The sequence below is a fragment of the Anas acuta genome, chromosome 6 (assembly GCF_963932015.1).
Source record: "Anas acuta chromosome 6, bAnaAcu1.1, whole genome shotgun sequence".
Lineage (NCBI taxonomy): Eukaryota > Metazoa > Chordata > Aves > Anseriformes > Anatidae > Anas > Anas acuta.
In genome coordinates, this window is record NC_088984.1 from 6,748,733 (window position 1) to 6,776,096 (window position 27,364).

At 49.9% G+C, this 27,364-nt stretch overlaps 1 protein-coding gene across 3 annotated transcripts in view; it reads left to right on the forward strand.

Annotated features, from left to right (window-relative positions):
- Positions 1-27,364, forward strand: part of IGFBP2 (insulin like growth factor binding protein 2) — a 51,257-nt gene extending 23,893 nt beyond the window's left edge. For 2 of the 3 annotated variants that reach the window (XM_068687170.1, XM_068687172.1), the window contains exons 2-4: positions 23,082-23,305; positions 24,399-24,539; positions 25,937-27,364. In XM_068687170.1, the coding sequence (XP_068543271.1) occupies positions 23,082-23,305; positions 24,399-24,539; positions 25,937-26,104 (533 nt within the window). In that variant the 3' untranslated portion in view covers positions 26,105-27,364. Of the gene's footprint in view, positions 1-8,574; positions 8,663-23,081; positions 23,306-24,398; positions 24,540-25,936 lie in introns of those variants that run through there. The other variant, XM_068687171.1, reaches the window with a different exon arrangement.

Consider the following 27,364-nt stretch of genomic DNA (forward strand, 5'->3'; position numbering starts at 1 on the left):
TATTCACTGGGGGGGATCGAGCTCTAAGGTGCTGGTTTCCTACAGCTTTTGTGAAAACAGTTGCTGGGTGGTGGGACTGCACCTCGTACGTGTCTCCTGATGGGTTGTAGCCAAAACTTCTCCGGTATCAGGGAGAACCAACAGTCTCCTGAGCACAGTCTCAGGAAAGAGCTACACGAGGAAAAACAAATCAGAAAACCCTAAAAAGTCAAGCTCTGTTAGATCCGTCACTCTGGTGCATTAATATTAATTAGGTCATTTTTACTAATTACCTGTTCATCTGTATATAAGGGGCAATCGATAGCTTGCTGATGGGTCCCAGCTGGAAACTGTAGAGCATGAGAAACATAGACCTTATGAGTCACATGTGGGCAAGAGGGGTTTGATTATCACCTCCAAGAGCTCTTGTTTGCTGAGATTTTAAATCATTTTGGCAATTGCTAAGGTCTCACGTGGGATGGAAAAGTGCTCTTTGAGGGTTAAATATGTGCTTTTTAAGAGAGAATTAGTGCATGTAAGCTATTCACTGGTGTATGCTTGCTAAGAGCTGCTGTCAACATCTTGGGAAGATAACAAGTAACAGCAGTTACAAATATCATCAGTATTATTATTATTATGTTTTGGCTTTTTTCAGGCATCTCCCCAGTTGGGGATTTAAAGATGTTTCTAATTAGTCAGCGTTTCTAACTGTGAGAGATGACTTGCTGAGACTCCTGTTGCAGGGCCGTCTGTCTTCAGGGCTCTCTGGAGCTCGTTCCTGGGTGAGCACCATCTCTGCTCCCCTCCTGAAGGTCACCCTCTCAATGGTGAGAGTGAGGAGCTAAAGTGGGGGATTGGAAGTGGCGTTGTGTGGACCACTAGTAACACGAATGGGATAACACCAATCCCAGTTCCTGTGGACGTTAGGTCTCTTAGATGGGAGACCTTCGTTGGAGACTCACTGGCTTGTCTCATGCTTTGGTGGGACTTGGAAAATAGTTTTTATTTCTCTGCCTTGGCCAGCCACGGTGGCACATGGATGCAGCTCAGAAACAGTTTTTCCAGCCCCACCTTGACTCTGAGCTGCTCTGTGCCAGGTTGGATAATGCTCAGTAATGAAAGATTTGGTGGTAAGTTGGTGTATAGTTCCTTATCAGTCTTTCTAGACTGACTGTGGGAGTCAGGTCTCCTAAAAAAAAAAAAAAAACAAAAAACAAAAAATAGCCCTGTTTTTTCAGCCTGGTCTTTAAACAAACAAGTGGTGACATTCCCCATGTTTCAGTCATTCCATTGCATGCCCGGTGTAATAATCTTTGAAGCCAGTTGAACTATTTGTTGTTCATTTTGTGAAAATTGGCAGAGAGGAGACCCTTTTAATACTTTGAATTTGACGTCAAAGGGCTGCATGGGAAGCATTCCTCTGTGCCAGCCCCCTGGACTGCTGGCCTCCTTGGTTCTGCTCTCTGGAGGACACACCAGTACATTGTCATTTTGGGCAGGGGAGCTGCCAAAACTGGCTTTGTTTTTTTTTCTTTTTTTCTTTTTTTTACCCCCCTGTGAGTCTTCTGGGAAAGATTTGGGCATTTTAATGCAATTGTGCCTTTCTGCCTCCTCAAACCTTTTCTCTCCTCTTCTGAGAGCTGCTGCTGCTGCCTGAGTCCGGTTCCCTTTCTTTAGGCACTTGTTGATCGTGCAGCTCAGCAAAACCCTCGTCTTCAGAGTAAGGTGTGAAAGAAACTTCTCCAACTCCTGGAGAGTCTTCCAGGTGGGAATCATCAGCATGCAGTGGGTTTGGGCTGGTGCTTATTTGCCACAAGAGCAGAAGGAAGGACAGGGTCACAAATTAACCTTGTTCCAGGGAAAGGGAATGTGAAGGCTTGCTCCCAGATGTGGAAACGTGGGGAAAATCAAAGAAAACAGGGAAGAGGGGAAAAAGTGTCCTTCTCCGAAATGAGAGCTGGTGTTGCTCAAACCAAGGAGTGAAATAGGTTTTAGATATAATTGAAGTTGCAGCTGAAGTGGTGGAGACAAGGCAACAGAAACATAGAGGTAGATGCCTCTGGACATCTGTACGTGAACAAACAGCTGTCCCAGGAAGAAATTCATTTGCCCTGGGAAGAAATTAGGCTGGATGAGAACTGGTTGGGACAGGTTTACTTAAGTTCAAGGGATTGCATCATGTGGTTGCAACCTTTTTTTTCCCTCCCCGTAGGCCATCTGGGGATTTCCTGGCTGATCCTGTTCATGCTCTTTTCCCTGGGCGCTTGAGATCTCTGATAGGTGCTTGTGAACAGCTGTGGTGGAATAGCATAGACCTAGCCGAGCTCATTAAAGGAAAAGGAGTTCAGAGCAACCGAGGTGATCTGGGGGCATTAATCAGTGCCTTCAGTGGAAGCTAAGGGTTATTTTTCATTGCGGTGGCCTCTTGAAGGCATGATGGAGCTACTGAGGTGGGTGGATGGCTGCTATCTTCATGGAAGCGATGAAATAAGATTCTCCATGGCCCTTGGCGAGAGTCCTTTGCCCTGCTGCATTGCTTCAGCAAGGCGCTCGTCTTCCAGTCATTACTCATCTTGTTATTCCATTTTGTGGAAGAGATTGTAACCAGCTGAGGAGATAGGGCAACACGAGCAGTCAGGCCGCCTTTCCATACCGCTGTATTGTTCCTTCGTCTCTGCCTTGTCCTCCTTCCAAACCCGTGGCCATCGAGACCGTACAATGGAGAGCAGGCAAGAGCATTCCTTATGGTGAGAGGAGCAGCCAGTCTGGACTTGTGCAAGTGGAGTTGCCTCACCCTGGGATTACGCTATCCATTGTGGAAAAAACAAGGGCTGGAGTCGGGAGCACGGGGCTCGATTCCTCGCGCAGCCACCGACGCCTGCATGATCTTGAACAGATGACCCTCGGTTGCTCCAGCTTGCCTGTCTGCTCTATTGTAAGCACCGAGACAGCAGAGTTGTTGTTTTCCCCGAGTGCTTCGAAATCTTGGTGCATTCGAGGAGAGCGAAGGCTCTGGGCTGGATGGAGGCCTTCTCCATAACGCGGCCTTGCAGTCAGCCGGGCCCCTGGGGGTTTGGCAGGAGCAGGTGGACTCGAGGAGGCCGTTTTCAGGACCTGAACCTGAAGATCCTTATTAGCTAATCCAGCCACGAGGCAATGAGATAAGAGCTGTGTATCCCTAGAGGCCTGGCTGTTTTTCTTCTTTGATGAAGAAGGCTTTGGGAGACAAGATTATCTCTAAATGGGTTTGTTCAGCAAATCATACGCTGGGACCCCGTTGTCCTGAGGGGACCTCAGGTCAAAGTGGTCATCTTCAGTGATGATAACAGCATTTGACTGGCTCACCTGACTCAGAGGTAGAAAGAGATTTATCGCTTCTAGGAGGTGGAGTCTGGCCTTCACTCCTAGGGTCTTAGAGGTTCCTGCAGGACCAAACCTCGGTCTCTGAAGCTGCTCACCACCTGGGAGCAACTTTCTCCCCATGAGAGTAAAGAGCCGATTATTGCCTGACTTTTCTTAAGGGCAAACTGGAGACTGCTGTTACCTGTTAATGTGCCTAGGCTCACGTACATTTTGGCACGTACACCTCTTTGATATGAGAAACGACTGGGTTGGGAAAATGCAAATGACTTTTTGCAGAATTGCTGAATCTTCTTGCATGGGAGGAAGAGGCGCACCCAAATTTTTCCTGAAAGTCCTGAGTTTGAGGAGTGTCTAACCTCAGCCACCTTCAATAATCACAGCGCCTGGTGCCAAGCAAGAACAATTTTTCAGCGGGTAATGAGGCGATACCGTGGGGTGTGTTTGGTGCTGCAGGTGGGCAGAGGCAGCTGCCTCTCCTGGGGTTTTGCATGGGGTCAGCTTTGCTTAATATGCATCGCCTGAGATAAAAAAGCAAGTCAGACACGCAGCTCAGTGTTACTGCCTGGGGTTGTCTCGGTTTGGGCAGCTGCAGTGCGTGAAGCTTCTTGTGAAGAGGCAATCCTCAGAGTGAGGCAGGTGAGGTAATTGCCACAGATCTTTTCCTCTCAGGTTTCACAAAGCAGCTCCAGCCTTTGCAGGAGGCTGATGAGAGAAAGAAACCTTTTTTTTTTTTTCTCTATTCTTTTTATCCAACCTGTATGTTTGGAGATAAGAGGCCAAAGAAAAAAAGGAATTATTTATGTGGTACTAAAAAGCACAGTATCGGAGCAAGGGACTTGAAGCGAAATATCTGGTGTGGCTATGTGGCTGTCCTTGCCAGAGTTACAAGGACTTCCTTGTATCTGCTGGCTTGATCTTAGCAGTCATTCTGTCAAGGATGGGAATTTTATGATCGTTTTTTATACTGTGGAATAAAGTGACTTCCTCAAGGTCTCATTGAGGGAGTGGGGGAGCAAGATAGGAGGGCTTGAATCCAGTTCTCTTGACTCCCAGCTTGTGAACTTGGCCCCAAAACTATTTCTGGGACCTTCATGATGTCAGGATTGACTCCCCTGAAGTCAGCTATATTGCATCAGTGTAAACTACCTTAAGCAGACTGTGGCTGGAGCCGTGTTAGCTGCTTCCAAGGACTTTACTGTGAAACACAGCACGCACACACACACAAAAAAAAAAAAAAATGGAATGGGAGCAGAAACAAAGGCAGTACTGAAAGCAAAGCTCTTTGGTCTTGTCATCAGGAACAAAGTGGGCACTGGGAATCTCTTGTCTACCAGAATTCATTTTTGTCTTAGTCTAATTCATCCTTTCATTTGCATTTTGCCTTTTTTTGTGTAACGCTAGTTTTGATGAAGAAACGCCAGAGCTTGTGACTTCCATGACAAATCCATTCACAGCCCCTCACAACTTGCCTGACTTGTGTCCCTGTCTTCAATCTGTTCGAGCAAAAGTAGTGAAGGTATAAATTATCTAACGATTTTCAGCGAAGGGCCATGACAGCCTGACTTTTTTGGAGGAACATCCTGGTGATAGGACCACTTGGAGGTATTCATGAAATACCTAGGGAGATGGCAGCTCATTTAAGCACCTTGGGAAATAGCCATGGGAGGACAGATAAAGAGCTGCAGCCTGTGAAATGAGGCGTAGCAGAGTTGGTATGGATAGACCTCTGTAATGTTACTAGAAAGATAAATGTTTCCAAAATAATACTGCTGTGGGAGCTTAGGTATGTATCTTTATATCTAGGAATACACATTGGCAAACGCATTGTATTAATAAGGTAAAACAGATATTCCTGGATGTAATAGCCTGGATTTTTTCATTAAATAGTAACAGCACCAGCAAATGGAGGTGCTATTTTAGGTTTTGTTTTGGTAACTAGTGTTGATGTTACAGAAGGGCCTTGTTGTACAGAGGAATCTTGGACTTAGTGCTCATAAAATGGATTCCTTTTTAAATTAAATGGAAGCCTAAACAAAAGTAGGCCTGGAGCTAGGATACTTGTCTTTGAAAGGGCAAACTTTGAAAAATGAAAATCTGGCTGGTGAAGTCATCCGGGCAGGGAAGCATGGGAACTTGAGTGTGGAGGATGCAAAGCCTTCCTGGAGTTCAGAGGTGTGGAAACTCTCTGGACCAAGGATCCCAAGGAAAAGGGGAGAACTTGGTAGGAAAGGGCTCCAGGCTGAGGCTAGCGAGTAGCCACCTTAAAAAGGGTAGTTGGGACCGAGCAGAGTGTCTGTAAGGAATGGAAAAAAAAGACTAATCGGCAAAAAAGCAGTGTCTTAGAGGTCAGGAGGGGTAGGGATGAAATGAGAATTGCCAAAAGTCAAGCTGCGTTAGGCCTGGCAAAGGAAATTAAAACAAATAGCAACAGGTTTCTCAGCTATATAAATAAAAAGACTTGAATCCGCTGTGCGATGAAGACCAACTGGAGATTAAAGATGATCTAGGTATGGCTCCAACATGAACCAACCATTGCCTCAGTTTTCAGTCCAGTCGGAGGGGATGAGGACATGGAAACCTTGAAAACTGATGGGAAAAACAGAAATCAAAATTGAAATTGGTAGGAGAGCAGAGGCCAGGAACTTTATAAAGGGACAGATACCAAAAAATTGCTGTGTCATGAGTACGGATTCGTAGGTCATGGTGTAAGTAGCAGCCAAGGACCCAGTATTTAGGCTCCCCGAAGGTGGGGGAGTGAGTCAAACAAATATAGAGCTGTAAATCGGACAGATTAATGGATGACTGATCTTGTAACAGATCTGGAAGGAGGAGTAATGAAGGACTTGAAGGTAAGTGCTGAGCAGATGGAGTGCCCTGGGAGCTAAGCAGAGGCAGATCGTGCCAGGCTGAGCCAATACTTCAGTAACTGATTTTTTTTTTTCATTTAAAAATTAAAAAAAAACATTGCCATGTGTCAGGTCTGAGTGATCTCTAGGAGAGCAGTAGGTACAAATGTGCATGAGATAGTCCTTAAAATGGAGCCAGTTTGGGAAGTGGTGGGTGAGGGAGTGACAGAAGCTTGTGAGGGGATGGTGGGGCTTGGCTGCGGGGCTGCTGGCTGTAGGGGACCCCAGGGATAGGACTTCAAGTGGAGCTGGCGGTGGGTTTGCAGTGATGGCCCTGGTGCAAATGGTAGGTGTGAAGGGCTTCACTGGTTGATTGCACTGAATTGGGATTGTTACGGAAAGAGAAAGTTCAGGAAAACTTCTCAGGGTAAGTGATTTGGAGGGGTGACAAGGTCCGAAATGGGATAAAATGCAATCACATGGGGTGCTGAGGCGTGCAGTAAAAGACCAGACCAGAGACTGATGAACAGGACACACATTAGCGGGATCCATCAATAGATAAGAGCATTTTCATTGATTCCAGGGAGAGGGTGGACACTCAGGTCCTGCTTTGCAAAACCTGGTCTCGCCCAAATCTGTAGAGAAGCCTCCTGTGGGGCGAGGGAAGTGTTAACCCCTCTGAAGGCAGCTGGCGAGCCCTTGGCTGCAGTCATGAGCTTGAAAAAAGAATGGCTGAGGGCCGGCGCAGGTGCACGGAAGAGCTCCAGGGGAGCCAGAGCATGTGCAATGGGGAGGGCTTGGCTGCTCCCTCGTGAGATGGGAGGAAAACAAAGACGGGGAGAGAAAACAGCACAGCGAGCTAGAGAGGAGTGCTGGCATGAGGACAGCATGCCATAACTCGGCCCTAATGACATCCCATCTCAAACTTCTGGAACACTCTCCTTCTAGGACATCTTCTCCAGCTGGCACCTCAAGGGCAGGGCAGGAGGTTTCCTGTTCCCACGTTGGGTGGTACCATGTGGCTGATGGCACAGGCAGGTCCCCAGTGCCATGGGACACCTCTGCACCAATGCTAGGGAGGATTTTTTTTCCCTTAAACAATACCTAGTTATTTTTGTTCTCCTGCATTCTCCTTAGTTTTGCAGTGCACAGGGAAACGGAGTGGTGACCTTGCCATGCTAACGCTCCTCCAGCTTGGCAAAAGGAGCTTTTGTCAGGGGGCAGGGGGTTGATAAAGATCAATATTTATCCACCAAATGCAAAATAAAATCCCTCGCAGAATTTAGGGTCTGGTTCAAAGTGCAGTTGGATCTACACTAAAGCAATGATCCTGTTTTGCAAGCAGTTGCTGTACTGAGTTTTGAAAGGAAATGGAAATGCAGAGGCTTTTTCTGTTTTCTGGGTGCAGGACTCCTATTTTCTTTTTTAAAAAGGATTTTTTTTCTAATTTTGGCAAATCAAGCAGTGTGACATAGTCTGACCTAAAGCAAGTTTCCATGTATGTATTTATTTACTGAGGTTTTATTGCTCAGCATTTCAGGATAACAGAAGTGTACTATGTGTTTATTTTTGTAGGCTCTAGAGTTTGCCCTGTAGCAAACCCAAATCACTCCAGCTTTGGGGGAGATAGAAATGAGGAAATCTGTCCTTTGTGACCTTAAACTTTCAAAGAAACGGGACTTAGGGAATGGAGAAATTGCAAGTGCTCAGAAAGCGAATATTTGCAGTGGGGAAAGGAGGGAAGATTTTTTTAAGCAAAGCTCTTGTACAATGCCAATAACTAGATATGGTAAGATTTAGGAAGCCTTGATAGTGAATTAGTTGCTCGAGAGGAGTTATTGGGTACATCCTTGGAGGTCCCCAGCCCCCAGCAGGGGAAAGGATAGCTGGCATCTCTGATACTTGAATTGCAAATGAAATAGAAGCTGGCAGGAAAGAAATTGAGACGTGTCACATGCCTCAAAGGCCTCCTGAAGGCTCTTCCCCAGCTTATGGCAGTCCCGTGTAGATTGCTTTGGAATGATTTATTCCTGTGACTCAGTGAGGGTTGGATTTTAGGCATTTGCTTTTCCCTACCTCTGAGCTCCCCCAGTGTGGCTCTTCTGCCTTTGGGGTAAAGGAGCAAGATGCACTTCAGACTATTTATGGCTCATTCTACAGTTTCATTCTGGGAACATCCCAGGGAAGCTGATGGCTGTTTTGGAGCCAAATATTCATCAGCCTTCTGCCATTTTCCAGTTAATTTGTCTGTGTGACTTCTCTGACTTCTCACACTTTCCACCACCTGATGCTCTGTTAAGAGTTTGTTCCTTTGTCTGTTCCTGGGGCTGTCGTGTTGTATTGACACTGCCTCGTTTCGTGTCTGATTTAAGGATTTAGGCTAACCTCATCTGTCGTGGCAATGGATCAAAGCCACTTTTGTGAGGAATCTGCATCTGGAGACCTCCATCCCATGCTCTGCTCCACGGTAGCAGGTCTGATCTGAGCACCGTCCTTCTCTTCCATGGAGTTACTCAGTTCAGCCCATACAACATCAGGTTTTTATTGTGGATGCATCCAGCTCGGGTACTCTTGGGTTCATTTTCCACAGCCTTAAGGCTTTGAAGAAAGATGTCCTTGAAAATCTTGAAAACTTGGAAGTCAGTGACAACAGGAGAGGCCATCACAGCCCTCCTGAAAACAGTGCCAGTGACTAATTAGCTCTGTTGTCCAGGTATGTCTCATCCAGTAAATAGTTTTCATCTCAGTAACAGTTGTGTATTTGCAAGAGTCATCAATTCCTTTCTAGTCTTTATATACTTAATTATAGGTGAACTAAAATCTTCCCTGGTTGCCTTTCTATCCTCTGACCAATTTATCCTGCTTTTATCAGCGGCACTCCATTACAATTGGATTTTAGGCATGAATAAGCTTGTGAAGAGTTTTCTCTATGGCTTTTATTCACTTTTGCTTTTATTATTGATTAGCAGTTTCCATTATTCTCTCCTCTGACACTCCCTTAAGTATTTATGCTGCCCCACCAATTTACATAATATTTTGTGGGGATCAAGAGGCAGAGCCATAAGATCTCAAATCTTTCCATGCGTCTGCAGAGTGGCTGTGGGCACTGGGAGCAGTGGTGATACAGCTTTACTGGAGGTGCTGAAGGCATTTTGCTGCTTTGGAGCTCTTCAGGATTGGAAGATGCTCCGTATTTCTCCCCCAGAGAGAGGTGAGGCATCCATGGCTACACCAAGCCCTCATTCTTCGTGTGCTGGGCGACCAGACCCAGGGTGGAGGACCCAGTTTGTTCCCAGTGAAACTGGACCTGCCAGCTCAGCTGCTGCTGGTGGCAAATCCCATCTCTAAATGCTCTCCCACAGCAGAATTTGCATGACCTCTCCAAAACCTTCCCTCCGGGGCTGCCTGCTTGCTGCTCCTCCAGGCACGTTTCCGAAGCAGGAGGGAGATGCGGCGATGAGGGAGGGAGCTCCCCCTCGGCTGTCACAGCTTTGGGGTGTCTCTGGGTAGTAAGAACTTGATGTTGAACAGACCCATAACTGCAGAGGGACCAACTCAGTGAAGCTGGTAAAAAATGAGGTCATCCTGAGGATTTTTCTTACCCTGTACTCAAGAGGAAGGGTCCAAAATGCAAGCATGATGCTTGCAAGCGCATATGGCTGAGGCTGGCCATCTTGAGGTCTGTTCAGTGAAAACCGGGTTTATCTATTTGCCAAGAGCAACACGTTTTTCCCTTTAACCCTCAGCTTCCAGCTTCGGCCTGGCTGTGATCATCGCTGTTTATTTGGTGAGGCAAAGCGTGGCCCTGGCAGAGGAGAATTGGCAGAGAGGCCACGGCTGTGCGTTGGGACTTTGGGGAAGTCAGGGATGGGGCGGGGGAGAAAGCAGTTGGGGGAAAAAGTGTTTTGGTGCAGAGCTAGAAAGTGGGATTTGTAATGTTCGCAGTGGTAAATAGCTAGTTAATTAATGCCAGATCGTCTGTTGGATGTTGTCTTAATTACTTCAGCCTGTGCCAGACACTGATATCCTTGAAACCTGAAAAATCCCACTAGAAGGTGCTTTCGTTGGGGCCCAGCCAAGGCGCTTTGCAGGCTTTTGAGAAAGAGCAGCCCGTGACAAGGATGGGTGCTGATGGGTTGGGGCTGTCAGGGCGGCGATGGGATGGCCCTGGAAGGGTGTCCTGAAATGTTGGGCTCTGTCCTGCAGAGATCATCGGGAGCTTGCGATAAATCCCTCGTGAGCTCGCTCCGGGGCGGTGTCCCAGCTCTCAAATTAGGCAGCGGCAAGAACTGCTGCTGCTGCTGTTTTCCATGTGCTTTGGCTTTGTTCCTGTGCCCTTGGCTTGTGCCAAAGCCTTCTGTACTTGTGAAAAGGCCGGGCATTTTTCTTGCTCTTTAAAGAAGAGGTGTCCTGGCTCCCAGCCCCTTGGGGAGGGCTACGGCTGATTTCAGAGGTGCGAGAGAGACCTGTGTGACATGCAGCAGGTGCCCGTGGCTTTCTGAAGGTCACCTCCCGATTAAAGGGTCTTCAGAGTCCCTTTCAACAACATGAAGACCTGGCCCTGGGTGTTTGGGTCTTTCTGTTGGCTTGTTCTTGTGGGCCGAGAGCGTGCTGTGAGGCGCTGAATAGTGGGAGGAACAAGGAGGTCACTGCTTTTGTTTCATCGAGCATCCCATGGAAAAGATCAGGCATGGAAAAGATCATTCTTCCTTAGAAGACTGGGTATCCTTGTGGGGATGACTTGGTTTGGTCTTTCCGTGGTGGGTAGTGCTCAGCAGGATTCACTTGGAAAGCAAAGGAGGGATTTTCTGATGAGAACGGTGTCCTCGCTTTGTCTGCGTGAGCCTTGCTGGATGTGGGGAAGGGGATGGGAGAGGTTTAGAAGTTATAATTTGCTTGTAGCTTCCTCCCAAGGAGCCCAGAACACCTCCAGAAGATGGGTCTGTTTTACGCTCCAGCGCATCCAAGTAACTCTCAAGCACACAGCAACACCCACACCGGGACAGCAAGTGCAGTGCTTAATTACACCATGACCCCCTTTAGCTCTCCAGTTCAGTTGTTTCTTCTCCTGGGCCTGAAATCTTTTAGGACTGGGGCAGGAAGGACCAGAGGAGCTTGTTCAGCTGCTGCTAGTGTGCCTTTTTTGCTTGCTTTTTTGCTTGCTTCAGGGGTGGCTTTTGTGCTTAGACATGGAAGAAAAGGTACCAGGCAGCAGGGATAAAAGAGGATTGAACTCCAGACCGCAGCATGAAATCAAACTGGAACGTGGCATGGGGAAGGCTGGCAGTGCTTTTAATATCTTACTCTGGTAGGAAGGGGAGCAGGCAGGAGGACACGGGTGCCTGCTTCCATCAGGAGAGCTGAAAGCTGGAGTTTGCAAGGAGGGATCAGAGCGATGCTGGCTGAGCAGGGCTCTGTGTGGGTGGGTGATGATGGTTGGAGGGATGTGCTGGGGGATATGACAGGGGCAGTGTCAGAGCCAGGGTTCAGAGACGTGGTTGGTACCTGCCCGTGCCAGACACGCCGTGGCCAGAAAAATGTGGAAAGATGCTGGGCACAGGTCCCTGGGAGGATGCCAGCGCCCAGCGGTGGTGCCCCGATTCCTTCCTGCAGGAGGGCCCCGCCGTGCTCTTCTCCTGGGAAGCATCTGGGGTGGCTTAGTGGGAAAATTGCCAACTTTGCAGCCAGTCCTCATCTCTGTTCCCAGCCCCTGCGTGCCTGGCTGCTGCTCCTCAGCGGTAGAAGCCAGCGTCTTCCAGCACAGGAGCTGGCAAAGGGGCACGAAGGACCTCTGCGCTTCCTGGAAAGGATTTCAAGCACCCCATGTATTGGATGCAGGCTTCCTGAGCTGGGCTTTTCTGCTGTTCAGGCCACCTGGAAGGATGTGCCTGAGGAGGCTCACAGCGTAATTGTTTGTGAGCGGTAGCTGGCAGCAGTGCAGCCTGAGCTGCATGGATGGAGAGGGATGTGGGGGCTGTGTTTTGATTTCTGCTTTTCCTGTTTGTTGTAACTTGGCAGAGGCAAAGTTTTTGGAGATGGCAGGGGCAGCGAGACCTTTTTCTTTTCTTTCTTTTTCTCCCTGGCTTGTACCGTGACACCTCCCGCCAGGTTTTTTTTTTTTCCAGGGCAGAGGAAAGCTACGGGGAGATTGCATCAAGGCTCCGTGGTGTTGAAGTATGTACACCAGGATAATTCGGGATGGGGTTCATTGTGCTGGGGGGAGGCTTCACGAAAAGCACGCGAGTGACTGCAACAGGGTTTTTTGTTCCCGTTTCAGGTGGGATTTCTATGGGGAGAAAAATTTGAAAAAGTAAGAACAGAAAACAAGTGTCCCAAGCACTCTCCTCAAGGCCTGTTCAGCAAACGGAGATAAAGCAGCAATAAAGTCAAGTGCTCAGTCGAACCAGATGTACGCGCTCTCAAGCGCTACCAGATGTGGCAACAGTGGCTCCGATGAAGCGGAGCTTTATGGACTGAGTGCGGTGGAGGCGGATGTGTGCGCCCGTGCTTTCTGATGGGGAGCAGCGCAGAGATTTCGGTTTTGGAGCTGCTGAAAGCGCTTGGTGGGGATGGGGATGGAGCAGGAAGTAAGAGGGTGCTTTAAGCAGCAAGGAGGTGAATGAAGGGCAGGTGGGACTTGTTCAGGTGCTGTGTAATTCCTGCAAGGCAAGGCAGTGAGCAGCACCCACTGCTGAGCAGCCCTCTGGGGTTTGGGGTGTTTGTGTGGGGGGAAGCGACTCACCTGGTCCATGCTTAGACCATGGGCGAGGTTGGTTTGGACAGGGCATTAAACATCACTGTGGCAGAAGCTAGCCAAAGCTGTCTGGCGTTCTGGGGTAAATGGAGAATGCCCGTCTGTCTTGAAGCCAGAGGATCGCCTGGCATTTTCTTGTGGAAACTCAGTATTTTCCCCATTTGGTGTGTTAATGCAGATGTGGATGGCTTGCTCTCAGTGGGGGGGTCACCCATACCAACAGTTCGCCCCCAAAAGGGCTCTTGGCCACAAGTCTGGGGATATCTTCCAAGAATACTTGTCCTGCAGGCAGTAGCCAGATCTTTTCAGCATCAACTGATGGGAAGGCTGAGGTGGAGCTGAGCAGGATTGCAGTGTGGGGGGTGCTGCCAGGATCAGGTGCACGGCGAACGTGCCGGGGCGCTTGGTGCTGAGCACGCTGGCTGGATGCATGCAGGATAACGTCCGGGGCTCTGTGAGCAGCACGCTGACTGCTGCACGTCAGAGCTTCCCTTTCGGTGGTCCAGCTGCTTTATCACATTTGTCTCCGTTGCTGTTTTGTGGTGGTCTGCGTTTTAGGCGTCGGGATGCCTCCCTCCTCCTGGAGAACGCAGCCGACTGATCTTCCTCTTTCTTTTCTTCCTTCCTTGACCGCAATTTTATGACTCTCTCTCTTCCTGCCTCTTGCTCGGTGGGAGTCTGCGTACTCCTGAGGTTGGAGCTTGGGCAGCTTCATGGGTGGCCCAAAATACAGCATCGTTTGGAAACGCAGCGAGATCCAGCCCCCTTCCCTTACAACGGCAGGAGACCAGAGCAGTGACACAGCAGAGCGATGTGGCGGGGCTGCCTTGTGCTTATTCCTCCCACCTGTGTGGGAGGAAACTTCCCCTTCTGAAAGCCAAATGACATTGATCTGCGTGCGCTGTAGGCTTTGAAGTCAATGAAGGACCGTAAAGGCAACAAGCGTGGCTGTTGTATGCCATCAGCTGCTATTCCCAATCAATTGATCTGCTGTAAATTGCTGCCTTCGGGTAGCATATCGGTGAGTCTGAGCCCTTTGTCAAATTCCTTCATGTCTCCGGGTGTCATTCAGCAGTGGGACAAATCGGCAGCTCTTTATTTTGGCAGAGCTCCTGTTTGTTTGAACAGTGGCTCCCCATCAGTGAGGACTTCATGCCTAAAGAGTAGCAGTCGCCTGGCTTCCGTGAATGGTAAATGCATGATCAAGATCAGGGTCAATCTGCCTTGTGGTGTTCTTCGCCGTGAGGGTAAAATTTAGCTCTGTTCCTACCTGGGAGAAGGATAAAACAAGGGTTAAGGAAATCGAGCAAAGTGACTGCCAAACAGAGTGAAATATTGTTCCAGGAACTCCATCGGAGATGAACAAAGTGTTTTGACATGACCTGAAATAATTGCAAAGTTGTTGTGTTTGGTCATCAAATGAGGGGAAAAGCCACGATCTGTGAACACCTCAACCTGGGGCTTAACTGTGGGGTCTGACAAGCCTGTGGTGGCCCCCACGAGGAGGGGAGGATCACGTCTGAGAGTGCCTGAGACAGCTGGGAGCTGCTGGTGGGCAGAGGAGACTTGCAACTAAAATATGACAGATGCTGCCTTTCCACCTACAGTTCAGTGCTCCGATTTTATTTGGAGGCAGTTGTGCTTTGCCTCTGGGGAATGCAGGTTCCTGGGGAAAAATCCGACGGAGGGTTGGCTTGGAGAGCTGGTGTTCAGCCAGGGGGTTGCACGGGGACAGTAAGTCCGGCAGACCTCGAGGTGACACTGGTGGTAATTGCAGCTGGGGTCTGGCAGGGTTTCTGAGGAGAAGGTAGAAAGGAATTACCATAATAATAGCGTGTTTTGAAAAGGCAGACTTTGAGGAAATGCGCAATGAGATTTGGGTGGGTGGTGAGGGGAGCCCTGGACCGGGCTGCTGTCTGGAAAACTGACTGTGGAAAAGTGAGATGTTATTTAAAAACTAGTAATACAAATGGCTGAAGTTCATTCCATTTGCATGCAATAGTCATAATAACTAGAGAAGCCAATGTGGCTGAGAAGGGAGTGGAGCCGCACCGGAGATAGACGAGAGATGGCTCTGGCAGGCAGGGTGGGGCACTGCTCTGACCTTTTGAGGTTTGTATTTTTTTTTTTCACTTGTTTTTCTTCCTGATTTTCAAGCTTTTCTACCTTTCTGCAGAGCGGAAGGTCAGATTTCTGGCACCCCTGCGTGTAGCCTTCCCAGGAGACACAGGGGAATGATGTTGTAGGTTCCTCTGGTTGCACGCTGTCCACAGCTGCTTGTGCACTAGCCATTGGTCTTAGTTGGGGTTGTAGGTGGGCACCAAAGGGTACGGGTGGGTTTACAGGGTCAGAGGACACCTTTCTGTTGAACTGAGCCATCCCTGAGGAGCTGGAACAGGTGGAGGGCACTGCTTGCCTGCAGAGGGAGCGCTTTTGTGACCATCTCCCAAACTTCGATGAGAAGGACCCGAAAGATTCCCTTGGCCACCTCCGTTTGGAAGAGGATACCTTGTATTTGGTTAAAGCACCCTATCCAAGAGGCGTGCTCCATGTGTTGGAAGACCCTGGTGGGTAGATTTGAGCAATTGATCTGGTAGCATGCCTTTCCTTGGTGCCTGTCTCCAGCTAACTGGTGCCTACTTGTTGCTGCCTGAACCTGGAAAGGCAATCATCTCGAAATGGGACAAGTCGGAGTCCTGTATGTTACGTTTTCTCCAAAAATGTGAGGGAGACAGAAAAGTTCAGAGTGAGTTTGGGTTGTACACGATTGTGTGTCCACCAGATCATTACTCCATCATTCCTTCCCAAGCCCCCAAATCATCTCTTCTTCCTTCTGGCCAAGCTGCAGAGCTTCATACCTGGGAATTGTCCTCGTTAGGACTTGAAGCTTCTGTGACTGCCAGCAGCTCTTCTCCTGCAGTAAAGAGAGGTGCAGCATCCTGCTGCCAAACCGAGGTCGCTTTAGATGATGATTAACTTGGGGGCACCATCATGTAGGCTGCAGAGAGGAGTGCTCACATTGTCCAGACTATGTGAAGCAAAAGCCTCACTGGGCTCTGCTGATCCTGTGTTTCCTAACAAACTGGGAAAACAAAAGAAATTTGAACACAGCAGTGAAGCCTGCAGGAAGTCAGTGAGGTGGTTTTGTGGTCTTATTTCGTTTTGGAAATTCATAGGAACTGAGGATTTAGGGGCTGAGCTTGTAATGGGAGTTGGTGCAGGCTTTTTAGGGTGGCCGAGGCACTGAAGACCACAGGGATACGTGTGAGTGATAGAGGATGGAAGGCAGAGATGTGGCCTGGTGATGTTAACAGCTCGGTTCATTCAGGCAGAAGCCCCTAATGACTAAGAAGTAGCTACCCTAGGGATTTTACAGGCGAGGTCAAGGTCAAACAGGGAAGCTGCAGTGCAATTAATTGAAGCTTAAAGTGTTTTTGAGTTAATTCACTTGGTTCTGCGGGGAAGATTGCAGCTTTGCAGAGGGCTAATCAGAGAAGTGTGTTGAAAGGGCTGAGATACGGCTCGTTAACAAGGGGGAATGCTTTTATGGTGGCAGGGAGCTCGGAGAGCCTCACTCAGCAAAACCTTTCAAACATGTTAACGTTTCTTCCCCTTAGCCAGCTGCCTTCACACGTGTTGAAATCGTGCATGTGCTGCTGAACAGGAGCCTTGGAAAACATCAAAACGTGGTATTTGCCACTTTTGGGACTGGTGTCTTAGCAGCATCCTGGGAAAACAGTGAGTGAATTCCCCCTGTACCGCAGGATGGAGGTGGAGAAGGGCAAGTCAGCCTGCCCGAGGTGTCTCACTGCGTGGCAAAGGTAGGGACAAAGCCACTGTCATCGGCCGTGACCTGAGACCCTCTGGTTCTTCAGCCTTGGCATTTAGGAGTCCCGGGCATCTCTGCTGTAAGCACCTTCGAGGATGATGATTGCAGCTCTGCAGTTCCATGCTTGGGGGAAGAAGTGGAGGAGAGAAAAATGAGATTGCGAGTGTACATGGGGTGAATGAGAGGACTGGAAAAGCATTTTTTGAGTGACCCAAACAGCGTTTTCCCTTATCGTTCTTAGCACAAAGCAAACGACTGGCATGGAAGGGAGCAGGATGTCACAAACAACACTTGTGGGCTGGCTTTTGGCAGGAGGAGGACCAGAGCAGACCTTCCCCAGCAGTGGTTTGTGCTCTGCTGGGCCCACACAGAGTGGGCTGGTGATGTGCTCCGTAGCCCATCAGCTGAATCAGTTGGAAAGAAAGCTTAACAAAACAAACCTTGCTATTTCATCTCTCCAGCCTGGCTGCACATTTCCATGAAATGGTGGAAACTTACTATTTTTGAGAATTCGGGTTCCTGTTTGAGATTTAGTTGGCATTTGCTGACGTGTTTGTAGATATATTGGGAGGTGGAGGAGGACTAATAGGCAGTCATGCAAACGCATGCACATGCAGAAACACATAGGGGCAGGCTGTGTTATTGCACAAGCCCTGTATCCTTGGGAAATCAGTCTACAAACATGATTTAAAAAAAAAATAAAAGGCAATTTGAAATAAAGCCCAGGGGAAGGGACATTTCAGTCCCTCTTCCTTCTTCATTTGCGATCAGTTCTGTCTCAGCATCGCTTCAGTGCTTGCTCCGGTGTGCTGGAGGAGTCTGGGCGTGATGCAGTGCTGCAGGGCACTCTGCACTAGGTGTGGGTTTTTTTTTTTCCAGCTTTGGACCCAGAGGGATGGAGGAGGGAAGGACGCTCCTTGTAGCCACCAAGAACTAGCAGAGAAAAGAGTTAAGTGACTGCTGGAGGCTGCGCTGCCCTGAGTCAATGTCCTGGCACTTTGCAGGAGCATAAAGCATTTCCTGCGAGACAGCTGAGCCAAAGGAAGGCACTGGGTGCCCCTTGGATCACCCCTCGGTGCCAGCGGCTTGGGGCAGGGACAGGAGCTTGTGAAGCAAGCCCTGGACAGGACATAGCGTTCCCTTCAGCGAGAGATGGACTGAAAAGATCGGATGGCAAAAAAAAAAAAAGGGAGTTTGGAGAGCCCCAGGGGAGCTCTGGGTGCTTTGTGGACAGCTTATAGTGGAGGTAAAGCCATCTATTGTAGAACAAAGTGGGAATTTCCTCAAACCCCAAATGGGATTCCTCCCATCTTGGTCTGATGGCTGTTAAACCTGGTCTGGATGTGTCTGGTGGGAGGGCTTCTCTGCCCTCCATCCCTTCTGCCTCCCTTCTCCTACATTGCCCATTACTTGCACTCCCTCTGTGGCATTTTCCAGTCCTTTTTTTTTTTTTTATTTTTGAATGCAAAGAGTGAAATTTGAGTGACTGCCTTGGTTTATTCTGCCTCTGGAGAGTCACATCCAGCCTGGCTCAGTTACTTGTGGGCCTGGGCCATGCACCGGTGCCCCAAAGCCCCCCTCTCTGCTGTCAGCTGAGCCCTGCTGGATGCTGAGCCACTGCGGTGCTTCTTATTCTGGCAGCGATAGTGACAAACCTGGGTCCTTTTTGGGTTAGGGTGGGCCAGAGGCCTGGGGGGGACTTTGTTCTTGGCAGCCCCTGCCGCAAGGAAATTGCAACGCCGATATAATCCCTGCTGGCAAACGTTTCCTGAGGTATCCGAGCTCCAGGTCAACAACACCCACACCAGAGCTATTGCACAGGAACCTTTGCCCAGAGCTCTCCTAGAAATGCTTTGCAGAGGGATGAAGCAGAGGTCACCGAGGCTGCAGTCAGGGTTTGTCTGCTCCTTCCCCACCTTCCTGCGACTCATTCCCTGGCTGTGGTGCGTGGTAAGGGTCAGGCTTACAGGCTGTGTCTGCTCTCAGGCTGTGCAGGACAAGGGCTGGGCTCCTGGCAGCTGGGATGGGAAGCAGAGCTCCTTAAAGTCTGTCTGTCTGTGTCCCAGGAAGAACGCTTCCCTCTCTGGGGTCATTATTGGGCCGTAAAGCTCTTTGTCTTCAGATAAGGAGGGATGGCTGCGGCAGGGAGATGCGAGCCTGGTGAGCATCCAGGCCATGAAGCTGAGGGGGCTGCGAGCAGGGTGTTGAAGGCCACTTGGTCAAAACTTTCTGTGGATTTGAGACCACAATCAGCACTTGGATGCTGTGTAAACGCCCTGGGCGGATAAGCAAATGCATGTGAAACTTCTGAGCAAGCAGGCAGCTGCCTCTCTGTGCATGGGGCTTCTTTCTCCTTTCTTCTCAGGAGCCATCAGGTCCTTTTTAAGCCCCTCTGTTTCTCCACCGTCTCGGTGGGGGTACCTGAAGGTCTTGAACCAGATTCCTGAAAACTTTAGTGCTGGAAATTAGTAGCCGCTTCTGAAAATGTTGGCGAGACTGCGTGGCTTGCTACAGACATTAGCTGATGGCCTTTGGGATAAACTTCCTCAGCCAAGTCCTCACCCCATTGAAGCCAATGGGAATTTTCCTTGAAAAAGGCCATAAGGAAATCATTTCCTTGGCATGGAGAGAGGTGTTTCATGGGCTCCGCATCGGCGTTCAGGAGAACTTGGGCTATCTGCTTTGATTCCTGCCTCGCCGCTCCCGCCCTGCGTGGCGTGCTCTACCTTTTGATCCAAAATAGCACAGGAGATGTTTTCCACATGCCACAGGAAAATGGAAGAGCTATAAAACATAATTGTTTTGGAGTTCGGCACCGCTCTGTTCACGGATATATTTAGCGCAAATTGAAATTGGTCAGCGAAAGGGCGGCTGCCAGGATGACAAATGGATTAGGCCTGTGTATCTTAGGCCATCTCAGACCTGCCCATCCCATGCCGGTGGGGTTGGTGGGTGGCTGAATTGGTTCATAGATAGTCATAAGCAAGCATGTACAACTCGCTCCTCTCGGCTGTTTGGCTGTGAAAAGCATTGTTTGGCTCTTTGTTCTCCCAACCTCGAGGCTCAATGTCTCTGCTCTTGCCATGGCTGAAAGGCCCTGGACTCTTAGCGCTTTGAAATGAGGCCTACCAAATGTCTACCCAAGCTAGGCCTCGTTTCATGAAGGAATGGTGGGCCCAGCCTCCTGTCCTGTCCCCTTCCCCAGCTGCTGGGAAGGGGGGGATGTCCTGGTTGTTGGCTTGCGTGAAGTTAAACAAACGGGGAGGACAAAACGGGGCCTAAATCAAAATCAAAAAGTGCCATCTCTGAAAGCCTCAGCCCAGGAGGACTCCTCTTAAGGAGCAGCGCAGGCTTTGAGAGGGGGGAAAAGCTGTGCTGGGGCCCTGGAGTCTGCCCAAGGTGGATCAAGCCGTCTCAGCGGCATGGAGGAAAACTTGCAGTTGATAGCAGCTGGACCTTTCTGGCCTCGGCTCCAGGTTTGTTCCTGTGAGGGTGCCCGAGGAGCCAAGACCAACCTCTCCCGTCCCTGGGTGTGTTCGTGCACATGGGCTTGCACGCTCTGCTCCCATCAGGGGTTTTCTTTGGGCTGACATTTGTTAGCATTGGAAAGTGAGAAAAATGAGCGAAAATATTATCAGAAGCAGGTTTTGTGAATGAATCAGCCGACAAGAGGCTTACCAGCTTGCCTTGATTTACTAGAGCAGTGCTTATTTGGGCAGATGTCTATATATTTTAGTTGGAGGGAGAAAGGAGCGAGAGCTGATCAGGGAAGGCACTGCGTTCAGCACGCTGCTCCTCGGTCACTGTGCACCAGCAGATTTCTGAATGGAGCAGGGGACTGCGATGTGTCCAAAAAACTGCCTTGCTACTGCTCTCCTCATGGTGTTGGTCACTTCGTGGGGTCACCCAGGAGAGGACAAAAGACACTGAGAGGCTGAAAACCTCCTAAGCAGCTGGTTGCGAGTCAGCGCCTGGCAGGCCTTGCCCATCTTCTGCACGGTGCTTTTTCATTTGATCCTGTCTGCAGGGCGGCCTCATGGCCTTCTCTTCTCGCTATGTGTTTCTAATTAATGGGGAGACTGGTGGATAAACAGAAGATTCTTGCTCAAAATGTTCCTTGCCCAGCTCCTCGGATGATAGCCAAGGCAGCAATCGCCAGGCAGCAGCCCAGACTTTGAGCTCGCCCATCTGGCTATCAAGCCTCATCCAAATTCTTGTCTGGAACCGGTATTGAGGAAAGTCGTGGACTTTGCCAGATTGGTTTTGCCCCATGTTTGCTTTTCAGTCACTACCTAAGCAGCTAAAAACCTGCAAACCAAACACATTTAGTATTTCTGGGAAGTGAGACGATCCCAGTACTGGGAGATCTGGGGCCAAAACTGGGAGGAAGTTCAAAAGGATATTGGACAAATCCATGGAGGATAGGTCCACTGGTGGCTTTTAAATCCTGTGGATCAGATGCAGGCTCCAGCACAGAAGGGCTGTTGCTGCTGCTCTCCAGCACAGATTGGGAAGTGTCCTTCTGACACTTGTCCCCAAGCAGCTTCTGGTGGTCTGTTGTGGATGGGACGTTGGGGTTGGTCTGTCATCCAGCCTTCTTGGGCTGTTCTTCTGCCATCAGTCTGTAGGCAGCTGCACATTTACTGAGTAATTGTAGACAAAACTCTCCTTGCAATTTCCCCTGTGGGACCCTGGGGTCATAACACCTGCAGAAAAGAGCTTGGGAAGCTGTGGCAGAAATAAAACACTTCCTATTATGATTTTCCACTCTGTGTCAAGATGGTACAGTTATGTCCTGTCAAAACATGATGCAGCTCCTAAAAGGAAGGAAATGTTAAACTTTTTAAGTGCTCTGCCTGCTTGGTCTTCCAAAAAGCAGGGCAGGACCATAAATTAAGCCTTGTTACATGAACTAAAGTATTGTGTACCCTGTCATTCACAGTTTAATGTGACTTTGTACAAGTGTCTGGGGTGCTGGAAAGCTGAAATCAGAGGTGTCAGACAGTCTGGACTGTGTTGCTGATGCTTGGAGGCTGGGTGCTACAGTTCTCCTTGGTATGCTATGAAACTTCATGCTTGTCACCACTGTAGGACCAGAAGGGCCTGGTCTGTCACTGCCATCGTACCAATTGAACTGCTGAAGAGCTGTGTGTAGACACATTAGCTTGGGTTGTAATGAGAAGGGTGTTGTACATGCATATGTTGAATCGTGATTTGGGCTGAAAAGGACCTCTGGAAGTCTTGGTCCAAGCCCCTGCTCAGAGCAGGGCTAGCTCAAGTGTTAAATCCAGCTTCAGTGTTAGATGTGGTTGCTCAGGTTTCTCCGTATCTCAGCCAGGTCAGACCACGGGTGCTGCCAGCCACCAAGGAGGAGACCGAGCTGTCACCTGCTGGAGCAAATGGGAGGATTTGAGATCTGCCTCCACTGCGAAGTCCAAAGGGACTGCAGCACTGCTGTTGTTGTGTCCTGCTTTGGCAAGGATCACCTACAGAAACAGTGCCCAGCAAACTGGGAAAATGCACAAAGCAGGGAACGGAGGAGGTGGGAAAAGCCTGGCGTTTATCCAGCTTTTCTGCTAAGAGATTTGAAATGGCTGAATTAGGTAGGGGTCTTGTGGCTTGCAGCAGTGACAGAGTCAGGCCCAGGACATGTGGGGTTGTTCTACAATGGGAAGTGGCCAAACACAGAAGTAGGTAGGCTGCGTGCTTGCAGCTGGGTGAGTAATGCACCATATGACAATGTGAAAGGCGATACGGCAAGGACAATCACTGAAATGGCAGGATCTTGGAGGGAAATTAGGGTGGCCATAAAAAAAAAAAAAAGAAGAGGAAAGGTATTTTTGAAAGCAGTCCTGAGAATTTATTTTAGCACATTAATATTGAGCAAGTATTCCTGGAGATACTCTGGGGGATGATAGATGGACTCAAGGTATTGTTACTAATCACTGTGGTTTTTAAGTTTTGGAGCTGAAGTACACTTGGCATCACTAACTCAACTGGACTTCTGATGGGAAAATTACATTCTTCGGGAAGTAATTTAGAAGGTCAAAGAAAAACCAGAAAGAACTTCTCCAGCAGCAGCGATTTCCCCTGATCTCTAAACTGTCTTTTCGTGTGGTAATAACTCCAGAATGAAAGGATCTATTCTCACCTTCCAGATGAAAGGGCTAATGCAATTTAAAATTTTTGCATGCAAAGATTTTATGGCTTGGTAACTGTCCATGCTTGAAAGCGATCCAGGATGGGACGAACATGTGAGAGAGTGCCTGGCTGAGCTTGACCCTTTCCTTCTCTGCCCTCTCTCTTGCAGACAATGGCGATGACCGGTCCGAGAGCATCCTTGCTGAGAATCATGTGGATGGCACCCCAGGGATCCTGAGCGGAGCTGGGGGCAGGAAACCCATGAAAACGGGCATGAAGGAGCTGGCGGTTATGAGGGAGAAGGTGAATGAGCAGCAGCGGCAGATGGGCAAAGTGGGCAAGCCCCATCACAACCACGAGGACTCGAAGAAGTCGCGGGTGCTGACGGCCAGGGTGAGAGGAGGGAGCGTGTGAGGGGGGTAGTGGGGGCACGGGGGCCTAACAGGCTCTCAGGGGGAGATGCTGAACGCAAAAGTGACATTTGCAGCTGCCTTTTAAAGAAAGGGAGAGAAAAAGAGAGGGGAAAAAAAAAAAGAAAGAAAAGCAAACGTTTGTTTTGGCCTGAAGCTGGGGTTGAACACGCCATCTGATGAACTTTGATGTTGTGGCGAGGAGGCGTTATTTTCATTGCAGCTTCACCCTCTGACAGCAGGGCTGGAGAAGGGGGGTCCTGCTGGCTCAGCACCAGCCCCTGCAGGGGCGTGAGCATGCCCTTTGCCTGCAGCCTGGCTTTTGCACACCCTTTTTCCCTAAGCAGCCCCCAGGGATTTATGGCGGGGGGTTTTGCCTGCTGCAGGACAGCCCCAGCATGGGTTGAGGGGGGGCCCTGAAGAGTGTTGTGGGGCTGTCATGCAGCAGGACAGTGCCCTGTGTGCTGTCCCTGTCCTGCTGCCCTCCGGTTCTTGGCCATGGTTTCCCTCTAGTGGGCAGCTAGGTCAAGGCAACTAGGTGGCATAGGGCTGGAAAGCCACCCCAAAAGGTCTGTAATACTTCTCTATAAACACAAGGCATTTATATGCGGGGAGTACAGGGGCAGACAGGAGCTTTTAAGAGCCTTTATCTCCAAGGAAAAGGCATGTTCATGGCCCAGTCTCCCCAGTGTGCACTCCCTGTGCTTACTCCTGCAGCCCTTGGGTCAAATTTAGCTTAACTGGCTGATTTCTGTGGTACAGACGTGGCTCTGTGGAGTGGTGGTGGGGGATATAATTTTAGAGAGTCTCCATGCTGTTACTGCTGCTGGGGGGGACGGGCAGACCCAACATAAATCAGAAGCAGGCAGAGCTGCCTCAGCTGGGAGCCCAGGCTCAGGGCTTCTGCGGAAGCATCTCTGAGGCTTCTCCATTGTGCCTTCAAGGCCTGCAATCAGGTGTTGGGTTGGCTCTTGGCCACGTGAAGATTTGGGGATATGATGCTGTGAACGGTCTCGTTACACAGATTTGGGATTACATTGGGTTATTTGTCTTTCTGTTTTCTCGGCTCTTTTCAGACCCCTTGTCAGCAGGAGCTGGATCAGGTCCTGGAACGCATCTCCACCATGCGGCTGCCGGATGAGCGAGGTCCCCTGGAGCACCTCTATTCCCTCCACATCCCCAACTGCGACAAGCATGGCTTGTACAATCTCAAGCAGGCAAGTGGGACGAGCTGGAGCCCAAGCTGTGCTCCTAATGGCATCCCTCTGCTCAGCACTGCATAGAAATCCTCCTCTGCTCCTGGGGCAGGGAGCAGGTCCCAGGGGCCCTGGAAGATGGGCTGGGGCAGCTCTAAGATGCTGTGGTGCCACAAAGCCTCTGGGGGCCTGATTCAGAGCCAGGTGTTTGATGTCTGCAGTGTGAGGAACAGTCACAGGCTCTAGGAGAGCATCGTGTGCTGCAGGAGAGTCTGCAGACAGGAGAAAGCTCTCTTTGGCAGCAAAACACCAGCTGGTCCAGGGCTGACCTGCATCAAAGATACCTGTATGCAAGCACCCCTTCTGGCTATGTGGAGCTGATCCCTTGGAGGGATCAGGTGGCCTGCTGCTTTCACGGCTAAGCCTTTCTTTTATAGACTACTTTCAACCCTTGATCAGGAACACTTTTTTTTAGTATTAAGAAAGAGCAGGATGCTTTGAAATAATCTTTCTCTGTCCCTTCTCTTTCTGGAGCATGCAGATGTTACACATTGACCATAGCTGCAGAAAAAAGAAGGGACAAAAATGCTGTTTCTCCTCCTGGTCTGGTTGAGGGCAAACAGGGCAAGCATGAGGCTGTTCCTAGTTTTTTCTCCATCTAGTTTCTAGAGCTGAGTGTTGGCTCCTCTTTCTTTGCTGGAAATTGGATGCCAACAAAAGCATTCCTGGCTGCTCCCACCTCCTGTGGGCTAGAATGAGATGGAGGGTGCCTGGGTGCGCACTCATGCTGGGGCTCCTTTTTCTACCTCTTTTCCTGCTTTTTATCCCCATGAACAAGGCTGTGTTTTGACCTCAGTCCAGCTGCAGAAAATGGCTGGAATTCAGCTTTGCAGAGCGCATGCAGAGCCTGGCCGGCTGGATTCACCTCTGCTGCGGGGGCTGGTTCCTGCTGTGACTTGTTCAGGGATGTGTCCCTTGGGGTTGGAGGGATGAGCAGCAGGTACAAGGTGCCCGCAGTCCTGCTGGTGTAAGGGGTGGGTGATAGCAGTTAGGGCAAGAAATTTTGCTCTAAACCAAAGCCTGCTCTGCTTAGAGCAGGCTTTGGAGGACAGAGTCCAGGTCCAGCACACTGTGGTCCCTGTCTCTGTATGGAGACAGGTAGGGACCCTGTTCCCAAACACGGTTGAGTGCTTCCATGGGGCCTAGCTGGTATGTTTAGCCCAACTGCAGGCAAAATGAAGCTTATGGAGGCCCTTTGTCAGTATATTTAATCCCTCTTTTCGCACAGCACCCCTAAACCTTGCTTAAATCCAAACCATCTGTGCTGAATCTCCAGAGAAACCACGCAGAGGTGTGATGGGGGTGGTCTTCTCCACGTATCTCCTCAGCTGACGTCTGCCCCATCCCTCTCCCTGCAGTGCAAGATGTCGGTGAACGGGCAGCGTGGCGAGTGCTGGTGCGTGGACCCCATCCACGGGAAGGTGATCCAGGGTGCGCCCACCATCCGTGGGGACCCCGAGTGCCACCTCTTCTACACAGCCCACGAGCAGGAGGACCGGGGAGCACACGCCCTGCGGAGCCAGTAGACGGACGTGATCCTGCTCGCCGTGGCCCTGGTGCTGGATTTGTACATGGGTTTCAGCGTGTCTCTTTAGGCTCTGGAAGAGACCAGGGTTGGGTCCCACGTTCTGCCCTCCTGCTGCCCGGCTCCTGGGGAGGGAAGGGACGAGGGGAGGGGAAGGGCGGTGGGGGGGGGTTGCAAGGAGAAGGGACTGCTTTCCTATAGTCTTTTGCCCAACGTCAGCCAGAGAACCGGTCTTTTTTTGCTCCTCGCCCCGTGGCCCTGCCCTCCCTGCTGCTTTGCGGCACCTTCCGCAGGCAAAAACCCTTTGCCGTGGAGGGGAGGGGGGAAAAAATAAAAAATAAAATAAAAACCAACAAAAAATATCCCACTTCCCCCCTCCATCCCTCCCTCCCCCGAGACCAAAGACTGTAAATACTGCTTCTCGTGTCCTGTTGGTCCTGGCGCGGGATGCGGTGTGGGAGGGAGGGAAGGAGGAGAGCCCCCCTTCCCAGCTGGAACATGCCAGCACAATGGGGATGCGTCCCCCAAGGGGGCATCACCAGGGGATAGAAACAAGACAGCCCCCCCAAAAACCCACCCCTGGCTGCAGCCAGCCCTGCTGGTCCAGGAGGATGGGGCCTCTGGGTGACTGCGGAGCTGAACGCTTGGTTTTCCGAGGGGTTTGGAGGGCTGCTGCCCAGTATTTCTTAGGATCGGCTTAAGCTGAGGGAGCTAAAGTGAACTTGCCGGGGCTGGGTGGAAGGATGCCTGTGTAGATTTAGGATAACCAGCCAGGGAGTGTCTCTCTTTCTCTCTTTCTTTCTTTCTAGATAGGAAAAACTCATCTAAAACCTGCACTCCCAGCAGCTGCTCTTGTCCCTCCATTTTCGCTTGGGACAGGAGTGAGCATTTGCTATTCAGCACACACTTTTTTTTTTTTTTGTAAGTACAGTATATATCATGCTTTGTAAAGGCCCGGACACACACGCACCCGTCTGCCCACGTGCACGTTTGTATAGGTTAAAGCCAAGCAATTGCAGGCACTCTGAGAGGTTTTGCACTGGACATGCCGCTCTGAGGACCGATGTGTCTCTGCCATTACTTCACCTGTTGATTTCTTTCTGTACAGAACACACCGACGCTGAGAATAAATAACTTCCCCGTCGCCTAAGCAAGGAGATTTTATTTTTTTTTTTTCCTCCCCTTTTTAATGTGGCTACCCTTTGCAAAGCAATTGCAAACATCCTTCTCCTTACATTAAAAGCAAGCAAATTGTCTTAGA